The following is a 19129-nucleotide window of genomic DNA, read 5'->3' on the forward strand; positions in this document are numbered from 1 at the left end:
TAACAATAATACCCTAATAATGCCCCTAATAATAGCCCTAATACGCTACGCCGCCGTAACTTCGGCGGCAAAATCTTTGAAAATACCAAACTCGCCTCTCAAAGTTACGGCGGCGTAGCGTATAGGAGATACGCTACGCCCGCCTAAAGGTACGTGAATCTATCCCCTTAAAGCTGCAGCTTGTTTCCCAGTGGTACATCTCTTGTAGAACTACAAGTTCCAGCATTCCCATTTCGTGCACCGACTCCCACTTCACACTCTTCTGAATGGTTCTTTCCTTTAGAAATGACACAGCTAAATATTTACCTCTCCATTCCATATTTTCATGGTTCGGTGAATGGGAACACGTTTGACATCGTTTAATAAGGTTTAATGGGAATCTATGAACCTTTAATAGCGGTTGCAGTTAGTATTTCCCTCTGTGTATTTTTCAGTGTAGTGTCGCCCAGTGAAGCCATTTTGTATGTAATCCAGCCTGCCAGCACATTGACCTGATTTTACCTGCACGCTCCCGTCTGATCACATTGCTTTGTAGTAGAAGGAGTTTCCTGCTTTATCTCGTCTTCATAGCGGATGGCGCTACCTCTGCAGATTCTTATTTAACTCTCAGTGAGTTGAGTGTGGAGCCAGTGAAAGGACTATAGACACGTATGCCTTCAGAGAGCGATAGCACGATCATTTCATCCCATTGAGCAAATCTTTATTTCCGCTGCCATGTAGGCTAAGCCAATTTCTCTGCTATTAGGAGCAATCCTGCATGATATGCTTTTCATGTCTCTCTTCTCCCAGTGCCATGATTTCATTAGAACAGCTCAAGGGCACAGATATGACTGTCATGCAAGGCACTCATCTCCCACTATGGCTGAAAACTAGGTTGTGTGTGTGTTAGATTAATGAGCTGAACAGTGCTGATAAATCACCTTGTTGCTGACTGTCCAATAATACTTCCCTGGGAGGAACAAACACAGGGAAATGTGTTTAAGGTAAATGAGGGGTACAGAGTGGCGCTGTAATAACGCACATTCCCCTAGAGGGTTGTGATTGCAAGGATTTTATATTACATATACCACTTTAGTGTCATTTTATAAATAATGCATACTGCAGGCTTGTGGACCAGCCTTTCCCATATTTTTTTTTATCATTGAGGGACCCTTAAAATACATTTCCTGTCTCAGGGAGCCCCTGCTAATAATTACTTATAACTACAGCTCATGGCACATAAGTGTAATGGGCACTGGGAAGCATGCTCCTTGCATAAGTGGCCATTGGGAAGAAAGAGTGCTCCTTACTTTAGTGGTTACTAGAAATAATGCTCCTTGCATTGGTAGTCATTGGGAAGAATGCTCCTTGCCTTGGCGGTCATTGGGAAGAATTCTCCTTGCCTTGGCGGTCATTGGGAAGAATTCTCCTTGCCTTGGCGGTCATTGGGAAGAATTCTCCTTGCCTTGGTGGTCATTGGGAAGAATGCTCCTTGCCTTGGCGGTCATTGGGAAGAATGCTCCTTGCCTTGGCGGTCATTGGGACGAATGCTCCTTGCCTTGGCGGTCATTGGGAAGAATTCTCCTAGCCTTGGTGGTCATTGGGAAGAATGCTCCTTGCCTTGGCGGTCATTGGGAAGAATGCTCCTTGCCTTGGCGGTCATTGGGAAGAATGCTCCTTGCCTTGGTGGTCATTGGGAAGAATGCTCCTTGCCTTGGTGGTCATTGGGAAGAATGCTGCTTGCATTGGTGGTCATTAGGAATGAGCCGAACACCCCCCGTTCGGTTCGCACCAGAACCTTCGAACAGACCGACCGTTCGCGCGAACATTTAGAGCCCCATTGACGTCTATGGGACTCGAACGTTCGAATTCAAAAGTGCTAATTTTAAAGCCTAATATGCAAGTTATTGTCGTAAAACGTCTTTGAGAACCCGGGTCTTGCCCCAGGGAACATGTATCAAAGGAAAAAAAAGTTTTAATAATGGTCTATTTTTCGGGAGCAGTGATTTTAATGATGCTTAAAAATTCCTTTAAATATCGTACCTGCTGGGTGTCTATAGTATGCCTGTGAAGTGGGACGTGTTTAGAACTGTCCCTGCACAAAATGAGATTACTATAAGAAAAAAGTAATTTAAAACTGCTTGCGGCTTTAATGTAATGTCTGGTCCCTGCAATATGGATGAAAATCATTGAGATAAATAGCACAGACATGGGCAGTACACACACCACGTAGCTTTAGGTGCACACTGCGGAGGACACGGGCAGTAAACACACCACGTAGCTTAAGGTGCACACTGCAGAGGACACAGGCAGTACACCACGTAAGAATACTGCAGCTAGCACAATCACCTGCCTGCCAGTAAATTAGGAAATGCAGATCTAGCTAAACTATACAGTGTATAAATATATATACAACACCTGGGATGCATATATATCCTCTACACACCGTAACTTTAACTGACTAGCCTGCCTGCCTGCTCGCTCTATCTACCTACTAAAAATTACACTCTCTCTCTCTCTCTCTCTCTGTCTTCTCTCTTTTAACCACCGCAACACACTACACAAGGCCGACCTGCAGGCGGCCTTTTATAGTGTGGGGCGTGTACTAAACCTCCTGAGCCATAATTGGCCAAAGCCACCCTGGCTTTGGCCAATTATGGCTCTCCGTTTATTGCAAGCTGCGATTGGCCAAGCATGCGGGTCATAGTGCATGCTTGGCCAATCATCAGCCAGCAATGCACTGCAATGCCGCAGTGAATTATGGGCCGTGAAACGCAACTCGAATTTGGCGCGAACGGCCCAAAATATTCATAATTCCACGAACGATCAAACATACGATGTTCGAGTCGAACATGAGTTTGACTCGAATACGAAGCTCATCCCTAGTGGTCATTGGGAAGAATGCTGCTTGCATTGGTGGTCATTGGGAATAATTATCCTTGTATTGGTGATCATTGGGAAGAATTATCCTTGTATTGGTGATCATTGGGAAGAATTATCCTTGTATTGGTGGCCATTGGGAAATATGCTCCTTGTATTGGTGGTCATTGGGAAAAATTCTCCTTAGTGGTCATTGAGAAAAAAAGAATGCTCCTTACTTTAGTGGTCCCCAGAAATAATGCTGCCTGCATGTGGTCATTGGAAAGAGTGCTCCTTGCGTTGGTGGTCACTAGGAAGAGCGCTTCTTGAATTGGTGGTCACTAGGAAGAGCGCTTCTTGAATTGGAGGTCATTGGGAAGAGTCCCCCCCTTGCAGATTGCTAAAAAGATCATTGCTGTCAGTGGTTACTTATCTGAAAGGCTGAAATTGCTCGACGCCTTTAGCAACCTCCAGAGGAACCCTTGTTGGGAGAGGTTGCTCTAGTCCCTTTTGTACAACTGCTTGATATTCTGTTGAGGCATATTTATTTAGTTGTTTCTCCCAGAGGTCTGGGAAAGCGCCTTTTACTTGTGAATTATAGCAGAAATTGTAATACAAATGTAGTGTCACAAAATCCAATGAATAAAATGCTCATTGAATCCATATGTCTGGACAACTCCAGACATAATACATCCAACTGCTAAAAACACTTTTGCACTTGTGTGTCAGTAAACACTGGCAGCGGTCAATGATGTATGCTTAAAGGGGTTGTAAAGGTAAAAAAAAAAAAAAAAAAAATCCCTAAATAGCTTCCCTTACCTTAGTGCAGTCCTTCACTTACCTCATCCTTCCATTTTGCTTTTAAATGTCCTTATTTCTTCTGAGAAATCCTCACTTCCTGTTCTTCTGTCTGTAACTACACACAGTAATGTGAGGATTTCTCCCTGGTGTGGAGTGTCGTGCTCGCCCCCTCCCTTGAGGGGGGAGGGGGCGAGCAGGAGAGTGAGGAAGCCCACTAACACACAGCTCCTTTCTCTATAAAACTGCTCCTTTATATGTATTATGCATTTCATCTATGAAACCATTTGACTGCAGTTCAGATTTAAAGCGGAGTTCCGGCCACAATTTCACTTTTTAAATATAAATACCCCTGTAATACACAAGCTTAATGTATTCTAGTAAAGTTAGTCTGTAAACTAAGGTCGGTTTTGTTAGGTTGTTACAGCATTTAGACACTTTATAAAATAGAAATTGACTGGGGCCATCTTAAGTGTGGGCATCATGAAGCCAGACTGTATGACTTCCTGGATTTCAGCCTTGCAAATCTTGCACATGCTCAGTGCTGCGCAAGCAGTGTCAGATCAGGTTTCAGCACCTGTGCTGTCCAAGTCACATGATTCTTTGAGACTGGGGAGTGCACAGACTCCTGGAAAGTTACACCCACTACATTCCCAGGAGTCTGTGCGGTGTAGGTTAGGAAGCATTAAGCACCTAGGTGCAGGAAGTGGGAAGATTAACTATTCTGCCTAGCAACAACACTTTGAAGGCATCTAAAAAAAAAAAAAAAATTCGTAAAGGACTAATGACATATTTTTAAAACTACTGATGTAATGTTATATTTATGGGTGGAACTCCACTTTCACTTCCAAGAATATATCTAAAAACAGGGCTGAGATCGGCACTCTCAAAGAGGCAAAAAGTAAAAGTGAACTTTCAAAGCATACAGAAATTAATTGGAACGTTTTTTTTTTTTTTGCCCGATTGCTTCTAGGTATTTCCAGATTAAAAAAAAAAAACTTGAAAAGGGGTCAGAAATAACTATATGCTCTTAATTTTTTTTAGGATCTGATCAAAATGTTATATTTATTTTGATTGATTTTATTGCAGTTTTCATTGTCGCCATTGGCAAAGAGATTAATGAAAATGATTGTGTATTGCCAAGCAGCCTGTTCTATCTGCGAGGTTGGCAGGATGCTGTAGAATAGCAGATGTGCTCACAAGACGGAAGACAATCATTTCCTTACATGGCAAATCGGGTGTCTGACACTAGAGGGCGCTGTCGCTTAACTTTAGCCCCACCACCTGCTTCTTAGGAACATGCCAAGCACTTTCCACCTCATCCTGAAATCTTTGAAGGAAATGTCATTCCCAATATTGTAAACATGGGCAAGATTCCCGTTACCAACCCGTCTGACCAGGAGCAATCTGTCTGCAAATGCTGGGGGGTCAACGTGGCACTGCCCTGTCATCTTGTAAAATGATTGCATGCAGAAAGGTATATCAGGAGCTGTATTTTGCACACTAATATAAAAGATCATTTGATTGCACCTCCTTCTGTTTTCAGTTTGATAAAACTAAGGACAGGTATTTAAAAAAGAAGAAGAGGGCTGGGATTATTTAAGGAAACTGGGAAGCTGTAAAAAGCAGGGTGTGGATGATGTGCGTTAGGGGCTTTTCTATTGGTTTCTGATTACAGCATCCTTTAGCAAGCATCCTCCCTCCATCCCCGCTCATTCACCTCCCTTCTCCCTCCTTCATTACTGATTCATGATGAGAGGCTGTAGCAGCGGCAGCAGCTTCGGCGGATGCAGTGATCTCATCGCTTGTTCCTGCAGACCCATCCAAGCACACACATCCAGCAGCTGGGCCTGACTTCCCCCTGCATTCTCTGCTGGGTCCTTTCCATCCATTCTGATTCTGCTATGATGACTTCTAAATTAACTGTGCCTTTATGTTGGGTGTAGATGCGCCAGTAGGCACCTGTGCCGTGCTTCTTAATGGATGTCTGGTTGTGTTCCTCCTAAGACGATTTCCATGTGCAGTGAGGCAGACTGGCATTGCCTACATGCCCAGCATTGACTTTATGCACCACCACACCAATTCACTTTGCTAGCATTCCTTTCCGGGCTCAATAAGGGTAGGAGAGGGGGGGTTCCCGGAAAACCCCCATGGAGGAGAGGATACCTTTCACCCCACCAGCCCCCCAGCTTTCCCCTCCTGTGAAAAAGTCACAGGAAATTCAGGATGAGAAGAGCAACTTTGTCAATGAGTACGCCTGCCGCGTCCTGGAGCTGCTGGGAATGGGGCATCGCTTGTTTGTACCCCGACTTCTGGCGGTGAGAGACTTGTTGCATCGTCATTCTACCCCGGGGAGGGAACACGGGATCTGCATGTTGTTTTTTTTTTTTTTTTCCCTGCATGAGCTTTGTCATATGTTAGCTGCGTTTTGTGTGCACTTTTCTGTTTGCAGAAAGCGTTGGAACCAACCTTGTTAACCGTGTCCTGTCCAACTGTTGCACCCCAAGATCATGTGTCTTTTACTCATAAAACCATGGATTCACTCATAAGAATGTGGTGGGTTTTGGAGGGTGGAACTATGTTTCTTAGGGGTTATTGACCACAGCTTAAAGATGTATATAGGTAAATAACATTATGCCTTTTTCTAGGCAGGAGTGCCTGTCTTACTACATAAGCCTGTCATTTCATGAGTGTTGGAGGGAACATCATCTCCCCAGTCTTTCCTCAACAAGCACAAGGCGGGATTGCCCAGTGGCCTTGTTGACATTTTAGATATCTTGTATGACCATGACACGGACCTGCATTCTTATAATAATGAGGAGGGGGCTATTTTTAGGCTTTTTGGGGGGGTTTCTAAAGACATTTACTAATGAAAAAACAGCTTGCAAGACTTGTACAATTAAGAAACTTTAACCCTCTATGGCAGGGGTCTCCAAACTTTTTAAACAAAGGCCAGTTTACTGTCTTTCAGACTTTAGGGGGGCCGGACTGTGGTCACTGGGAGTGGAAAAGGGCCGAAGGTAGTGGGGAAAAAAACAATGCCCTATCGTTGGTGTCAGCAGGAGGAATTGTGTCATTATTGGTCCCCATTGTTAATGGTATTGGGAGGAATTGTTTCCCATTATTGGTGTCATTGGGAGGAATTGTGCCCCTTCATTGGTGTCAGTGAGGGGGAATTACACCCCATTGTTGGTATCAGTGGATAAAAAAAGTGCCCCAAGGGCCTGATAAAAGCATGCAAAGGGCCACATATGGCCCCCGGGCCACAGTTTGGGGACCCCTGCTCTATGGCACAAAAGTGCCTGTGCTGACCAAAGCAAGCAATCAGAATTGTAGTTCCATTTTAGACCTGCAGTAGAACACGACGGGTAGAATGTATTTAGTTAACTGCTTGCCAGTTATACGGCGGCAGGTCGGCTCTGCTGGGCGAGATCACGTAGCTATACCTCATCTCGCCGAGCAGCCAATAGGGGCGCGCGCCCTCGCCCCTGACGCGCGTGCCCGGCGGTCGCGATCACCGCCGGGCACCCGCGATCACTCGTTACAGAGCGAGAACCGGGAGCTGTGTGTGTAAACACACAGCTCCCGGTCCTGTCAGGGGGAGAAATGCCTGACCGTCTGTTCATACAATGTATGAACAGCGATCTGTCATTTCCCCCAGTCAGTCCACCCCCCCCTTCAGTTAGAACACGCCCAGGGAACATACTTCACCCCTTCCTTGTCCCCTAGGGTTAACCCCTTCCCTGCCAGTGGCATTTTTATTGTAGTCAATGCATTTCTATAGCACTGATCGCTATAAAAATGCCAATGGTCCCAAAAATGTGTCAAAACTGTCCGACGTGTCCGCCATAATGTCGCAGTAGCGATAAAAATCGCTGATCGCCGCCATTACTAGTAAAAAAAATATATTAATAAAAATGCCATAAAACTATCCCCTATTTTGTAGATGCTATAACTTTTGCGCAAACCAATCAATAAATGCTTATTGCGATTTTTTTTACGAAAAATATGTAGAAGAATACATATCGTCCTAAACTGAGGAATTTTTTTTTTTTTTTAATATATATATTTTTGGGGGATATTTATTATAGCAAAAAGTAAAAAATATTCATTTATTTTCAAATTGTCACTCTATTTTTTTTTTTTTTTATAGTGCAAAAACTAAAAACCGCAGAGGTGATCAAATACCACCATTTTTGTGGGAAAAAAAGGACGCCAATTTTGTTTGGGAGCCACGTCGCACGACCACGCAATTGTCAGTTAAAGCGACGCAGTGCCGAATCTCAAAAAGTGGCCTGGTCTTTAACCAGCAATATGGTCCGGGGGTTAAGTGGTTAATGTGGGAAGCTCAGGGATTTCCTTTCAGAAAGTTTTTGGTCGACTATCATAATCCATGTCAAGGTATAACAACTTTCTTGTTTTATTGAATTGTTATATCTAGACTGGGACTGGCATTGGATAAAATTATTGCAGCAGTCACAAGGAATTGTTTTCAAGGTACATGAGAATGTTCACCTGTCATTATGTGTTCCCTAAGTTTTCCCAATTGTGGGAACACGGAGCAATGAAGTATGATCTATTTTGTATGATTGTACTGTATATTTTGTTGCTTGTCATTCATACCGTTTCATAATTCAATAAAAATGCAATTGCATAAATAAGAACTTGGACATTGAGACAAACTGCTAAATACAATACATGTTTTTTGATAAGTGTAATCTACTACCTCCGTGTACTAAAATATTCTAAAATGCAAAAAATAGTACAATACCTGTTCAAAGAGGGGAAATCCCCTGTCTGTTTTAAATACCTAAATGTAATAACACAGGTGATCCCTAAATGCTTCAGTTAAAATACTCATCCCATTGAATACAACAGTACATGGCAAAATACAATGGGTAACCATAGATGACCTTTTTCTGTTTTCACTACAATACCAGATTTCACCAGCAGGTGTCATATGCAACATGGAGCAGCTCTGTGTCCCAAGGAAACTTAGGAGCTGCTAGGATGCCCCTTTATATTACTTTATAGAGGGGTATAAAAAACTGTATTTAAAAAAAAAGTTTGTTTCATGTATTCTTTTTAAGGACCTCTGTGTATTGGTTTTAATTGAGGACCTTTTTAATGGAAAAAAAGCTGTGATAATTGTTTGTTACACAGGTTTGTTTTTTATTTTCCAAATAGGTTCCTTTAAAGTGGTTGTAAACCCACTCTTGCAACTTGCACGTACAGGTAAGCCTAGATTAAGGTTTACCTGTAGGTGCAAGAAATATCTCCTTAACCTACATGGTTAAAGGGGTTGTAAAGGTAAAAAAAAAATCCAAAATAGCTTCCTTTACCTTAGTGCAGTCCTCCTTCACTTACCTCATCCTTCCATTTTGCTTTTAAATGTCCTTATTCCTTCTGAGAAATCCTCACTTCCTGTTCTTCAGTAACTCCACACAGCAATGTGAGGCTTTCTCCCTGGTGTGGAGTGTCGTGCTCGCCCCCCTCCCTTGGATTACAGGAGAGTCAAGACGCCCACTAACACACAGCTCCTTTCGCTATCTGCAACGTAGAGAGCGTCCTGACTCTCCTGTAGACAATGGCGCAGGCGAACTGAGCAGTGCCGTTTTTGTGAATGGCAATAACTGGGTTAATGCCGTGTTTTCGCGCATACAAAAACAAGGAAGAAACTCCAGGGGACATGGCGGTGGACGGGACTGAGGCGTACTTCGGGGGCTTCGTTCTCAGGTAAGTGAGACATAATGAGCTAGTATGCTGTGCATACTAGCTCATTATGCCTTTCTCTTGCAGGTATATTTGTTAAAAAAAATATTACAGAGGGTTTACATCCTCTTTAAAGCGGGGGTTCACCCTTAGAGGGCACTTTTCCCCCTTAGATTCCTGCTCGTTTTTACTAGGGGAATCGGCTATTTATTTTAAAATATGTGCAGTACTTACCCGTTTACGAGATGCATCCTCTCCGTCGCTTCCGGGTATGGGCTTCGGGAATGGGCGTTCCTTCTTGATTGACAGGCTTCCGAGAGGCTTCCGACAGTCGCATCCATCGCGTCACGATTTTCCGAAAGAAGCCGAACGTCGGTGCGCAGGCGCAGTATAGAGCCGCACCGACGTTCGGCTTCTTTCGGCTACGAGTGACGCGATGGATGCGACCGTCGGAAGCCTCTCGGAAGGCTGTCAATCAAGAAGGAACGCCCGCTCCCGAAGACCCATACCCGGAAGCGACGGAAGAAGATGCAGCTCGAAAACGGGTAAGTACTGCTCATATTTTAATACAAATAGCCGATTCCCCTAGACCGAACGAGCAGGAAGCTAAGGGGAGAAATTTTTTTTTTTACAAATGGGTGAACTCCCGCTTTAAAGCGGGAGTTCACCTATAAAATTTTTTTTACCCTTAGATTGATGCTCATTTTGTCTAGGGGAATCGGCTAGTTGTTTTAAAATCGAAGCTGTACTTACCGTTGTAGAGAGCGATCTTCTCCGCCGCTTCCAGGTATGGTCTTCGGGACTGGGCGTTCCTATTTTGATTGACAGGCTTCCGACGGTCGCATCCATCGCGTCACTAGTAGCCGAAAGAAGCCGAACGTCGGTGCGGCTCTATACTGCGCCTGCGCACCGACGTTCGGCTACTTTCGGAAAATCGTGACGCGATGGATGCGACCGTCGGAAGCCTCTCGGAAGACTGTCAATCAAAATAGGAACGCCCAGTCCCGCAGCCCATACCCGGAAGCGGCGGAGAAGATCACTCTCTAAAACGGTAAGTACAGCTTTAATTAAAAAAAAACTAGCCGATTCCCCTTGACAAAATGAGCATCACTCTAAGGGTAAAAAATGTTATGTACGGGTGAACCTCCACTTTAAGCTTGTGCATTGTTGGTTCACTTACCTTTTCCTTCGATTTTCCTTCTAAATGTTTTTTTTCTTTGTCTGAATTTCTCACTTCCTGTTCCTCCTTAGTAAGCTTTTCTGGCTGACTAAACCCCAGTCAGAACGGCTCGGATGATGGGGGCAAGCTTACTGAGGAGAAACAGGAAGTGAGAAATTCAGACAAAGAAAATAAACATTTAGAAGGAAAACAATGCACTAGCTTAAAGGAACCTATATAGGATATGAAAAATTAACCTTTACAACCCCTTTAATGTCACCTAGTTGGGGCTTAGATATACTCTAAAACAGGGGTGGTCAACTTTCTTGATATAAAGTGTGGCTCCTGACATCACCAAGGGGCTGTACATACAATTCTGTGAATTTTTATGATCAGAGACAGCAGAGACACAACAGGATATAGTCCGAGACTAATGCCGCGTACACACGATCATTTTTCGGCATGAAAAAAACATAGTTTTTCAAAAACGTCATTTAAAACGATCATGTGTGGGCTACACATAATTTTTCAGGTTCTGAAAAATGACAAAAAAAAAAAAAATTCGAACATGCTGCATTTTTTAACGTCGTTTTAAACTATGTTGTTTTTCGGGTTGTAAAAAATGATTGGGCGTGGGCTAAAACGACGTAAAAAAACGGCGCATGCTCAGAAGCAAGTTATGAGATGGGAGCACTCGTTCTGGTACTGGCTCGTTCTCGTTCTGGTTCATAATGGAGTAAGCACATTCATCACGCTGTAACAGACAGAAAAGTGCAAATCGTCTTTTACTAACACGGAATTAGCTAAAGCAGCCTAAAGGCGAATAGAACTTCCCCTTTATAGTGCCGTTATACGTCAACACGCTTTGCTAGATAATTTTTTAAAAACGATGGCGTGTAGGCAACGTCGTTTTAATGATGAAGTTGGGGAAGTTTTGGACATGCTGAAAAACGACATTTTTTTTTCATGCTGAAAAACGATCGTGTGTACGCGGCATAAGGCCATGATACAAGAGATGGCAAGAGATTGTTAACATGTTACAAGATATTGTAGGAGAATGTGGACAGAGTGCAGACATGCTGCAAAAGGCTGTGAATATACTAAAGGACATGTTTCCTAAGGGTCAAATCTAGCCTGCCAGGCCATTTCATGTGGCCCTTGCATCCAGGGCTTATTTCACCTGGAACGTGGTGGAACAGGTGAGGTTGAGATCCTGCACCTATTCTCAGAGAAAAAAAAGCCCTGAAAACATTCATACAACCTCACAGATACAACCGGCCCTTTGAGGGCAACCATAATGCTGATGCGGACCACAATGAAATTGAGCCCCCCTAGACCCCTGCTCCAGGGGTTACTGGAGACATGCTTCATAGACTGGAGACCTATTGCATGAGGCTTCTAGAAATCTCTACTATAGAAGGGCAATATAGAAACAGATTAGTGTATGCCAGGGCCCAAAGGGCCTTGGGAGGGCTGTTTCTTCACAGCGCATGCGCCAATGACCTCATCGGTGCAGAACAAAATAAATATTTAGGAGATATTTACTGTACCTTATTATAGGCACAACTTGAAAATGGAGGTTTACAACCTCTTTAAAGTGGTTGTAAACCCTTACACACCACTTTTGACTACAGGTATGCTTATACTAAGGCTTGCCTATAGCTACCGTGGATATCTCCTAAACCTGCGCGGAGATATCCCTTGTATCAGCATGTGCTGACGTCATCGACAATGTAGAAACCGACCGAGCGTGCAGTTTCTTCAGCTGATGTGCCGGTAACGGCGGCTCCCACATGCACAGACCAATGTACAGGTACATCGATTTGCTCAGCTGAGTCGCCTTGCCGCAGTTTATATGCAGAAGACGGTCAGCAAATGGTTAACCTAACTTAAAGTGGTTAAAAAGGCTAAAGCGCTGCTCTCTCTTCTCACAGGCAGCAGTTGGAGCAATTGGCTTTAGTTGCTGTTATTTGAATCTAGTGAGGAGTTGGCATGGGGCGGAGCCGAGCCATGCTATGTATGCCAATAGACGCATACAGCCTGGCTGGAGGTCGAGCCCTCACACGTGCCTTCAAAGCAAGTGACTTGCAAGGGGTGCCGGAAAGGGAGGAGGAGCAGAGAGCGCTGGCGGGGGACCCCAGAAGAGGAGGTCCAGTCAGTCCTGTTAGTGAAAAGCCACCAATTTGTTGCAGATAGTCAACATTTTTACCACCACGTGCTGCAGTTCCTCCTCTGGTGAAAATGTAATTTAGAGATGTACATCATCAGCAACCAGAAGTTACTTTACCACTCTTATGCAGATGACACACAACTGTATTTTCGCATCTGCAACAAAAAGGATCATTATCTTGGACTAGAGAAATGCCTTTCTTTGATAGAAAAGTGGATGACAAAGAGTTACCTTAAACTCAATGGCTCAAAAACAGAACTTCTCCTGTTTCAGGCCAATCGGAAGATTCATCCCGCAACAACATGGAGCCCCCCGCCCATTCTGGGTCAATCCATCACTCCCAGTCAAAAGTCTCGGAGTCATCTTCGACACCTACATGACAATGGATGCACAAATAGGGTCAGTAGTCAGCGGATCGCACCATCTGCTGCGCCTTCTACGCCGACTCGCTCCCTTTATCCCAAAAGAAGACATAGCAGTCGTGGTGGGGACACTTATCAATTCCAGACTTGACTATGCAAATGCCCTCTATCTTGGTTTCCCAAAATACCAAATCACTCGTCTTTAAGTCGTTCAAAATACGGCCGCTCGACTTGTGACTGGGAAAAAAACATGGGAATCAATCTCACCTTCATTGAGATCCCTTCATTGGTTGCCAGTAAAAGACAGAATCACTTTCAAAGCACTCTGTCTAATGCATAAGTGTATTCTGGGAAATGCCCCCCAATATCTATGCGAGAAACTAAAAGCCCATAACCCCAATCGCATTCTGCGATCCACCAATCAAAATCTACTCCAGAAACCCAAAGCCAGATACAAGTCCAAAGGAGAACAAAGATTTGCGGTCCAAGGACCCAGACTATGGAACGCTCTACCAACCAGCATCCGATTGGAGGTAAACCACCTGGCCTTCAGGAGAGAGATCAAGACCCATCTCTTCTGAGGGCCCAGGGAATGGATACCAAGCGCCCAGAGGCGATTCAGTTCGCATGTGTTGTGCTATATAAGTTTCTCACTCACTCACTCACTCACCCATGGGAAGAACCACAGCGTGGGGCCGGGGTACAGTTATTCTATGTACCCAGAAGTGCGAAATACATGCAGCAGCCAGGGAGCAGCAAAGGGACTGCTTTCAACACGAGCCTCTTTGTCTACAGGCTGCCTTGTGTGTAACCCTGTAATTACAGGTTCACATTAAAGTGGTTGTAAACCCACAAAAAAAGCATAGCGTACTCATTATGAAATACTCACCATAGATCGAAGCCCCGCAGCAGTCCCAGTACAAAGCTCTGGCTGGCAACATCGCCCCCAGGGTTACTTCCAGGTATTGCGGGCCCTGGTGCTGTGATTGGCCCACTAGCTGAAGCAATGGAACGAACGTGCCATTTCTTCAGTGTGCATGTGCCAATGACGTCGGCACAGGGGATATCTCTTAAACCGTGCAGGTTTAGGAGATATCCGGGGTAGCTACAGATAAGCCTTATTATAGGCTTACCTGTAGTACAAAGTGGATTGTGAGGGTTTACAACCACTTTAAGGCATCTGAGTGATCCTTTGAAGAAGAAAATATGATTTCAGCGCTAGCCATATCTTTGTATATTCAGCTTTGCGCATACATCATATACCTTAATTTGAGTACTAGTAGCATATAATGTAATTTTATTATTTTTTTCAGATTATCGGTAGTCGCGCACATTTTCTCTAGCTTACATGGCGGAGATTGGAGAATATAAATGGGTAGTTAAGTTATTTCCACTGTAGCGAAAAGCAGGAGGAATAATTTGCAGTAAGACTGTATCTCTTAGCCAGGGTCATTGTCATGGGCGAATAGCTCCAAGGACCATTCCTCTCCTTGGCCATTATGATAGCATATTACCATGAAATAACCTGCGTAATGAAGGGACTTTCAGTCCTGCTCTCTTCCCTCACTGCATGTTTTTCGGTATATTGTACAGGAAGTGGAACAGATGCACCATAGCAGTCAATCTGTCCTCCCGATATCCATGATATCCAAAGTATGGTAATCACTTTTATACATACTGACTGTTCTAAACTGATCAAAGGAGAAACCAGATTGGCTGGTACTAATTATTGAGGTCATGTACAATGGATATAAAAAGATTGCACACCCCTCTTAAAATGTCAAGTTTCTGTGATGTAAAAAAATGAGACGAAGATAAATAATTTCAGAACTTCTTTCATCTTTATTGTCCCCTATAAACCGACTCGATTGAAAAACAAACTGAAATCTTTTAGGGGAGAATGTGGTTGCATAAATCTGCACATCCTCTTATAACTGGGGATGTAGCTGTGCTCAGAATTAAGCAATCACATTTCAACTCATGTTAGGAGTCAGAACACACCGGCCATAATTTGAAGTGTCTCTGATTAACCCCAATAAAATTCAGCTGTTCTAGTAGGTCTTTCCTGACATTTCCTTAGTCGCATCCCACAGCAAAAGCCATGGTCTGCAGAGAGCTTCCAATGCATCAGAGGGATCTCATTGTTAAAAGGTATCAGTTAGGAGAAGGGTACAAAAGAATTTCCAAGGCATTAGATATACCATGGAACAAAGTGAAGACAGTTATCATCAAGAGAAGAAAATATGGCGTTGACATTACTAAGAACTGGGGGCCAGATTCACAGCTGAGATACGACGGAGTATCTCAGATACTCCGTCGTATCTCTCAAAGTATCTATGCGACTGATTCATAGAATCAGTTACGCATAGATATCCCTAAGATCCGACAGGTGTAATTGTTTTATACTGTCGGATCTTAGGATGCAGTACCACGGCCGCCGCTGGGGGGAGTTTGCGTCGTAAACCAGCGTCGGGTATGCAAATTAGGAGTTGCGACGATCCACAACGGATTTTTCGCGTTCGCTACGTGGCCGCTAGTCTAGTTTTTCCATCGCAAAGTTAGTCGTTGTTTTAGGTGCCCTAACGTATTGCTGTCTAAAGTATGGCCGTCGTTCCCGCGTCGAAATTTAAAAAATAACGTTGTCTGCGTAAGCCGTCCGGGAATACGGAATTACGCTACGCGCGTCGCCGTTCGAAAAAATGACGTCACTGCGCGCAAAGCACGATGGGAATTATGAAACGGAGCATGCACAGTAGGTCCGGCGCGGGCGCGCGCCTAATTTAAATGGCACACGCCCATTTGAATTGGCCCGCCTTGCGCCGGAGGCCGCCGGCGTAGTTTTCATCGCAAGTGCTCTGTGAATCAGGCACTTACGATGAAAACTTGCGGCGGTGTAACGTATCTACGTTACGCTGCCGCAGTTCTATGTGAATCTGGCCCTGGACGTCCCTCAAAAATTGATGAAAAGGCGAGAAGAAAACTGGTCAGGGAGGCTGCCAAGAGTTCTACAACAACATTTAGGCCTGGTTCACACCTATGCATTTTTTCGTGCATTTTCAGTTTTGTAGAAACACACTACAGTCCATTTAACATGGTTTCCTATGGGTCATGTTCACATCTGTGCATTTTATGGAAAGGGACAGGGACTTTTTTTCTGTTTTTTGATTCCATAGACTTTAATGGATCAAAAACGTGTATTAAAAAATGCAAAATGCACCTTTGAATATGCAAACTGCAACCTGCATAGGTGTGAATCAGGCCTAAAGGAGCTGCAGTAATATCTGGCAATTACTGGCTGTGTGGTACATGTGACAACAATCTCCCGTATTCTTCATATGTCTGAGCTATGGGGTAAAGTGACGGAAGCCTTTTTTTACAAAGAAAATCAATCCAGTCCGGCTTAATTTTGCAAAAACACATCTGAAGTCTCCCAAAAGCATGTGGGAAAATGTGCTCTGGTCTGATGAATCTAAGGTTGAACTTTTTGGTCATAATTTCAAAAGATATGTTTGGCACAAAAATAACACTGCGCGTCGCCAAAAGAACACCATACCCACTGTGAAGCATGGTGGTGGCAGCATCATGCTTTGGGGCCATTTTTCTAAAGCTGGAACAGGGACCTTAGTCAAGGTAGAGGAAATTATAAACAGTTCCAAATACCAGTCAATATTGACACAAAACCTTCAGGCTTCTGCTAGAGAGCTTAACATAAAGAGGAACTTCATAGTTCAGCATTACAACGACCCAAAGCATACATCCAAATCAACAAAGGAATGACTTCACCAGAGGAAGATTAACATTTTGGAATAACCCAGCCAGGGCCCAGACCTGAATCCGATTGAAAATCTGTGGGGTGATCTGAAGAGGGCTGTGCACAGGAGATGCCCTCGTAATCTGACAGATTTGAAATGTTTTTACAAACACTCACTGTGTGGAAGCTGCAATCTGTCTGCAGAGATCTGACATGCCCCTACTGAGTAGGAGCTCTCCAATCAGCAGGGAGAATGTCTTGCTTGTTGAAGAGCCCAAAAGTGGTTCCAGGTTGGTTTTATTATGGTTTCCTTCATGTTTTGGTGTCACTGGGAAAGAAGCTTAAAGGGGAAATCTCCCAACTATGGACACCTACAGCAATGTTCCAAAGCTGCAAATAGTTTCAGTTGGAATATATATATATATATATATATATATATATATATATATATATATATATATAAACATGGGCCTGATTTGATAAAACGTGCTTAAAGTGGACGTAAACCCTCACATAAACCCAATGAAGTGAACAGCCTCAGATGATAAACAGGGATGCAACAAATCTCCCTACATAAGTTTTACATTTAAATCTTTTGTCTTCATCTTTATATACTGTTTTAGAAAGTTCAGATTGCATTAGGAAATTTTCTCTTCCTGGTAAGCACTGCAGTGAAGCCTGGGCATACAGCCAAGACAGCTGATTGGAGGAAAGATACACACCCCCTCTCCTCATAGGTAGAGCTTTTCATCTGTTTGTTATAATAGTTCAGGGCTCTGCTAATCTATTTATAGCATCCTTCCAAACACAAAACTCACCAGGCTGATAAAAGAAGACCAGAGCAGGAGACAGCTACGGGACATAGTGCTTTGAAGAGAGATAAGAAAACACTGCAGATATGTGCCCAGCTCAAATTTCATGAATCTGGTTTACATCCACTTTTAGACAGTAGGATGTCCTTTATACAATCTTGCAAGGATGAGACTATGAATATTTGATTATACATTTCCAGTGAGATTACATAGAACTATGTGGGAAAAAATATCTGTGGTCATGGTGTTGGCATAGTAAATGTATCCTAGGGTAGTATGGCACTGACATAAAGCCCTGCTTAAAATCGCTGTTTGTGTGTTGTGATCCACTACTGGTAACATTTCTTGAACTGATTAAATAGAAAATAGGAATAACCATTGTCTACTCTTTACTCTTCCCTCAGACTTCTAAGGAAGACCTCCTGCAGGCTGATTTTGAAGGTGCATTAAAGTTTTTCCGGGTTCAGCTGCCAAAAAGATACCGGGCCGAGGAGAATGCTCGAAGGTTGATGGAGCAGGCCTGCAACATTAAGGTAAAAAGTGCAAATCTCTCTTCCTTTCTTTATTTTCTGTGCTTAAAATTGTATGTCATACATAACATCTCGCTTATCAACCATAAAATAGCTCTAGAAGCCAGGCTTCAAACAAGAGACAAGCGGCGTCTCGCCACACTGCTGAGATCCTTTTGATCAATGCTCTGATGGGACTTCCTGATGCCATATAGCCATGCCCTGTAAATTCAAAATAAATCCAAATGACGTTTTGCTACATGATTTCTCTACAGAGCTACAAGCAGATATTACCCTTATAGGAGGAATTGATAGCTTTGTTACAGGGACTTGTTAGATTTTTCTCAAGCTGGCCATACCTGGATCGAAATTTGGCCAGTTCAGCAGAGCTAGAAAGACAACCACCCTGTTGGAAAATTTCTGCTCAATCAGCACCGCTGGCAGTGCTAATCGGTGTATTCTGATAATGAGAAGTCTCATTTTTTCTTCATCCCATTGGTTGAACGAACAAAAAATATTCATCTATGGCAGGGGTGCCCAACCAGTGGCCCGGGGGGCCACGTGTGGCCCGCGGAGCCCTCTGATGTGGCCCGCGACCTCCTGCTCTGGGATGGATTTTTCGGGTTCTGAAAAACAGGCAAAAAAAATAATCTAACATGCTCTATTTTTTAACACTGTTTTTAAAGTTGTCGTTTTTCGGGTTGTAAAAAATGGTCGTGTGTGGGCTTTAACGACGTGAAAAATCCGTGCATGCTCAGAAGCAAGTTATGAGACGTGAGCGCTTGTTCTGGTAGAACTGCCATTCGTAATGGAGATAGCACATTCATCACGTTGTAACAGACAGAAAAGCGCAAATCGTCTTTTACTAACACTAAATCAGCTAAAGCAGCCCAAAGGGTGGCGTCATCCGAATGGAACTTCCCCTTTATAGTGCCGTCGTACGTGTTGTACGTCACCGCGCTTTGCTAGAGCATTTTTTTTCACGATCGTGTGTGGGCAAGGCCGTTTTAATGATCAG

General features: G+C 43.7%; 1 protein-coding gene across 4 annotated transcripts in view; it reads left to right on the forward strand.

Annotated features, from left to right (window-relative positions):
- The window catches only part of RABGAP1L (RAB GTPase activating protein 1 like), a 471992-nt gene that overhangs the window by 372528 nt on the left and 80335 nt on the right, over positions 1-19129 (forward strand). For 3 of the 4 annotated variants that reach the window (XM_040360398.1, XM_040360397.1, XM_040360396.1), the window contains exon 19: positions 18007-18135. In XM_040360398.1, coding sequence (XP_040216332.1) covers positions 18007-18135 — 129 coding nt within the window. Of the gene's footprint in view, positions 1-5538; positions 5955-18006; positions 18136-19129 lie in introns of those variants that run through there. The other variant, XM_040360399.1, reaches the window with a different exon arrangement.

The sequence above is a fragment of the Rana temporaria genome, chromosome 7 (genome assembly GCF_905171775.1).
Source record: "Rana temporaria chromosome 7, aRanTem1.1, whole genome shotgun sequence".
Taxonomy (NCBI): Eukaryota; Metazoa; Chordata; class Amphibia; order Anura; family Ranidae; genus Rana; species Rana temporaria.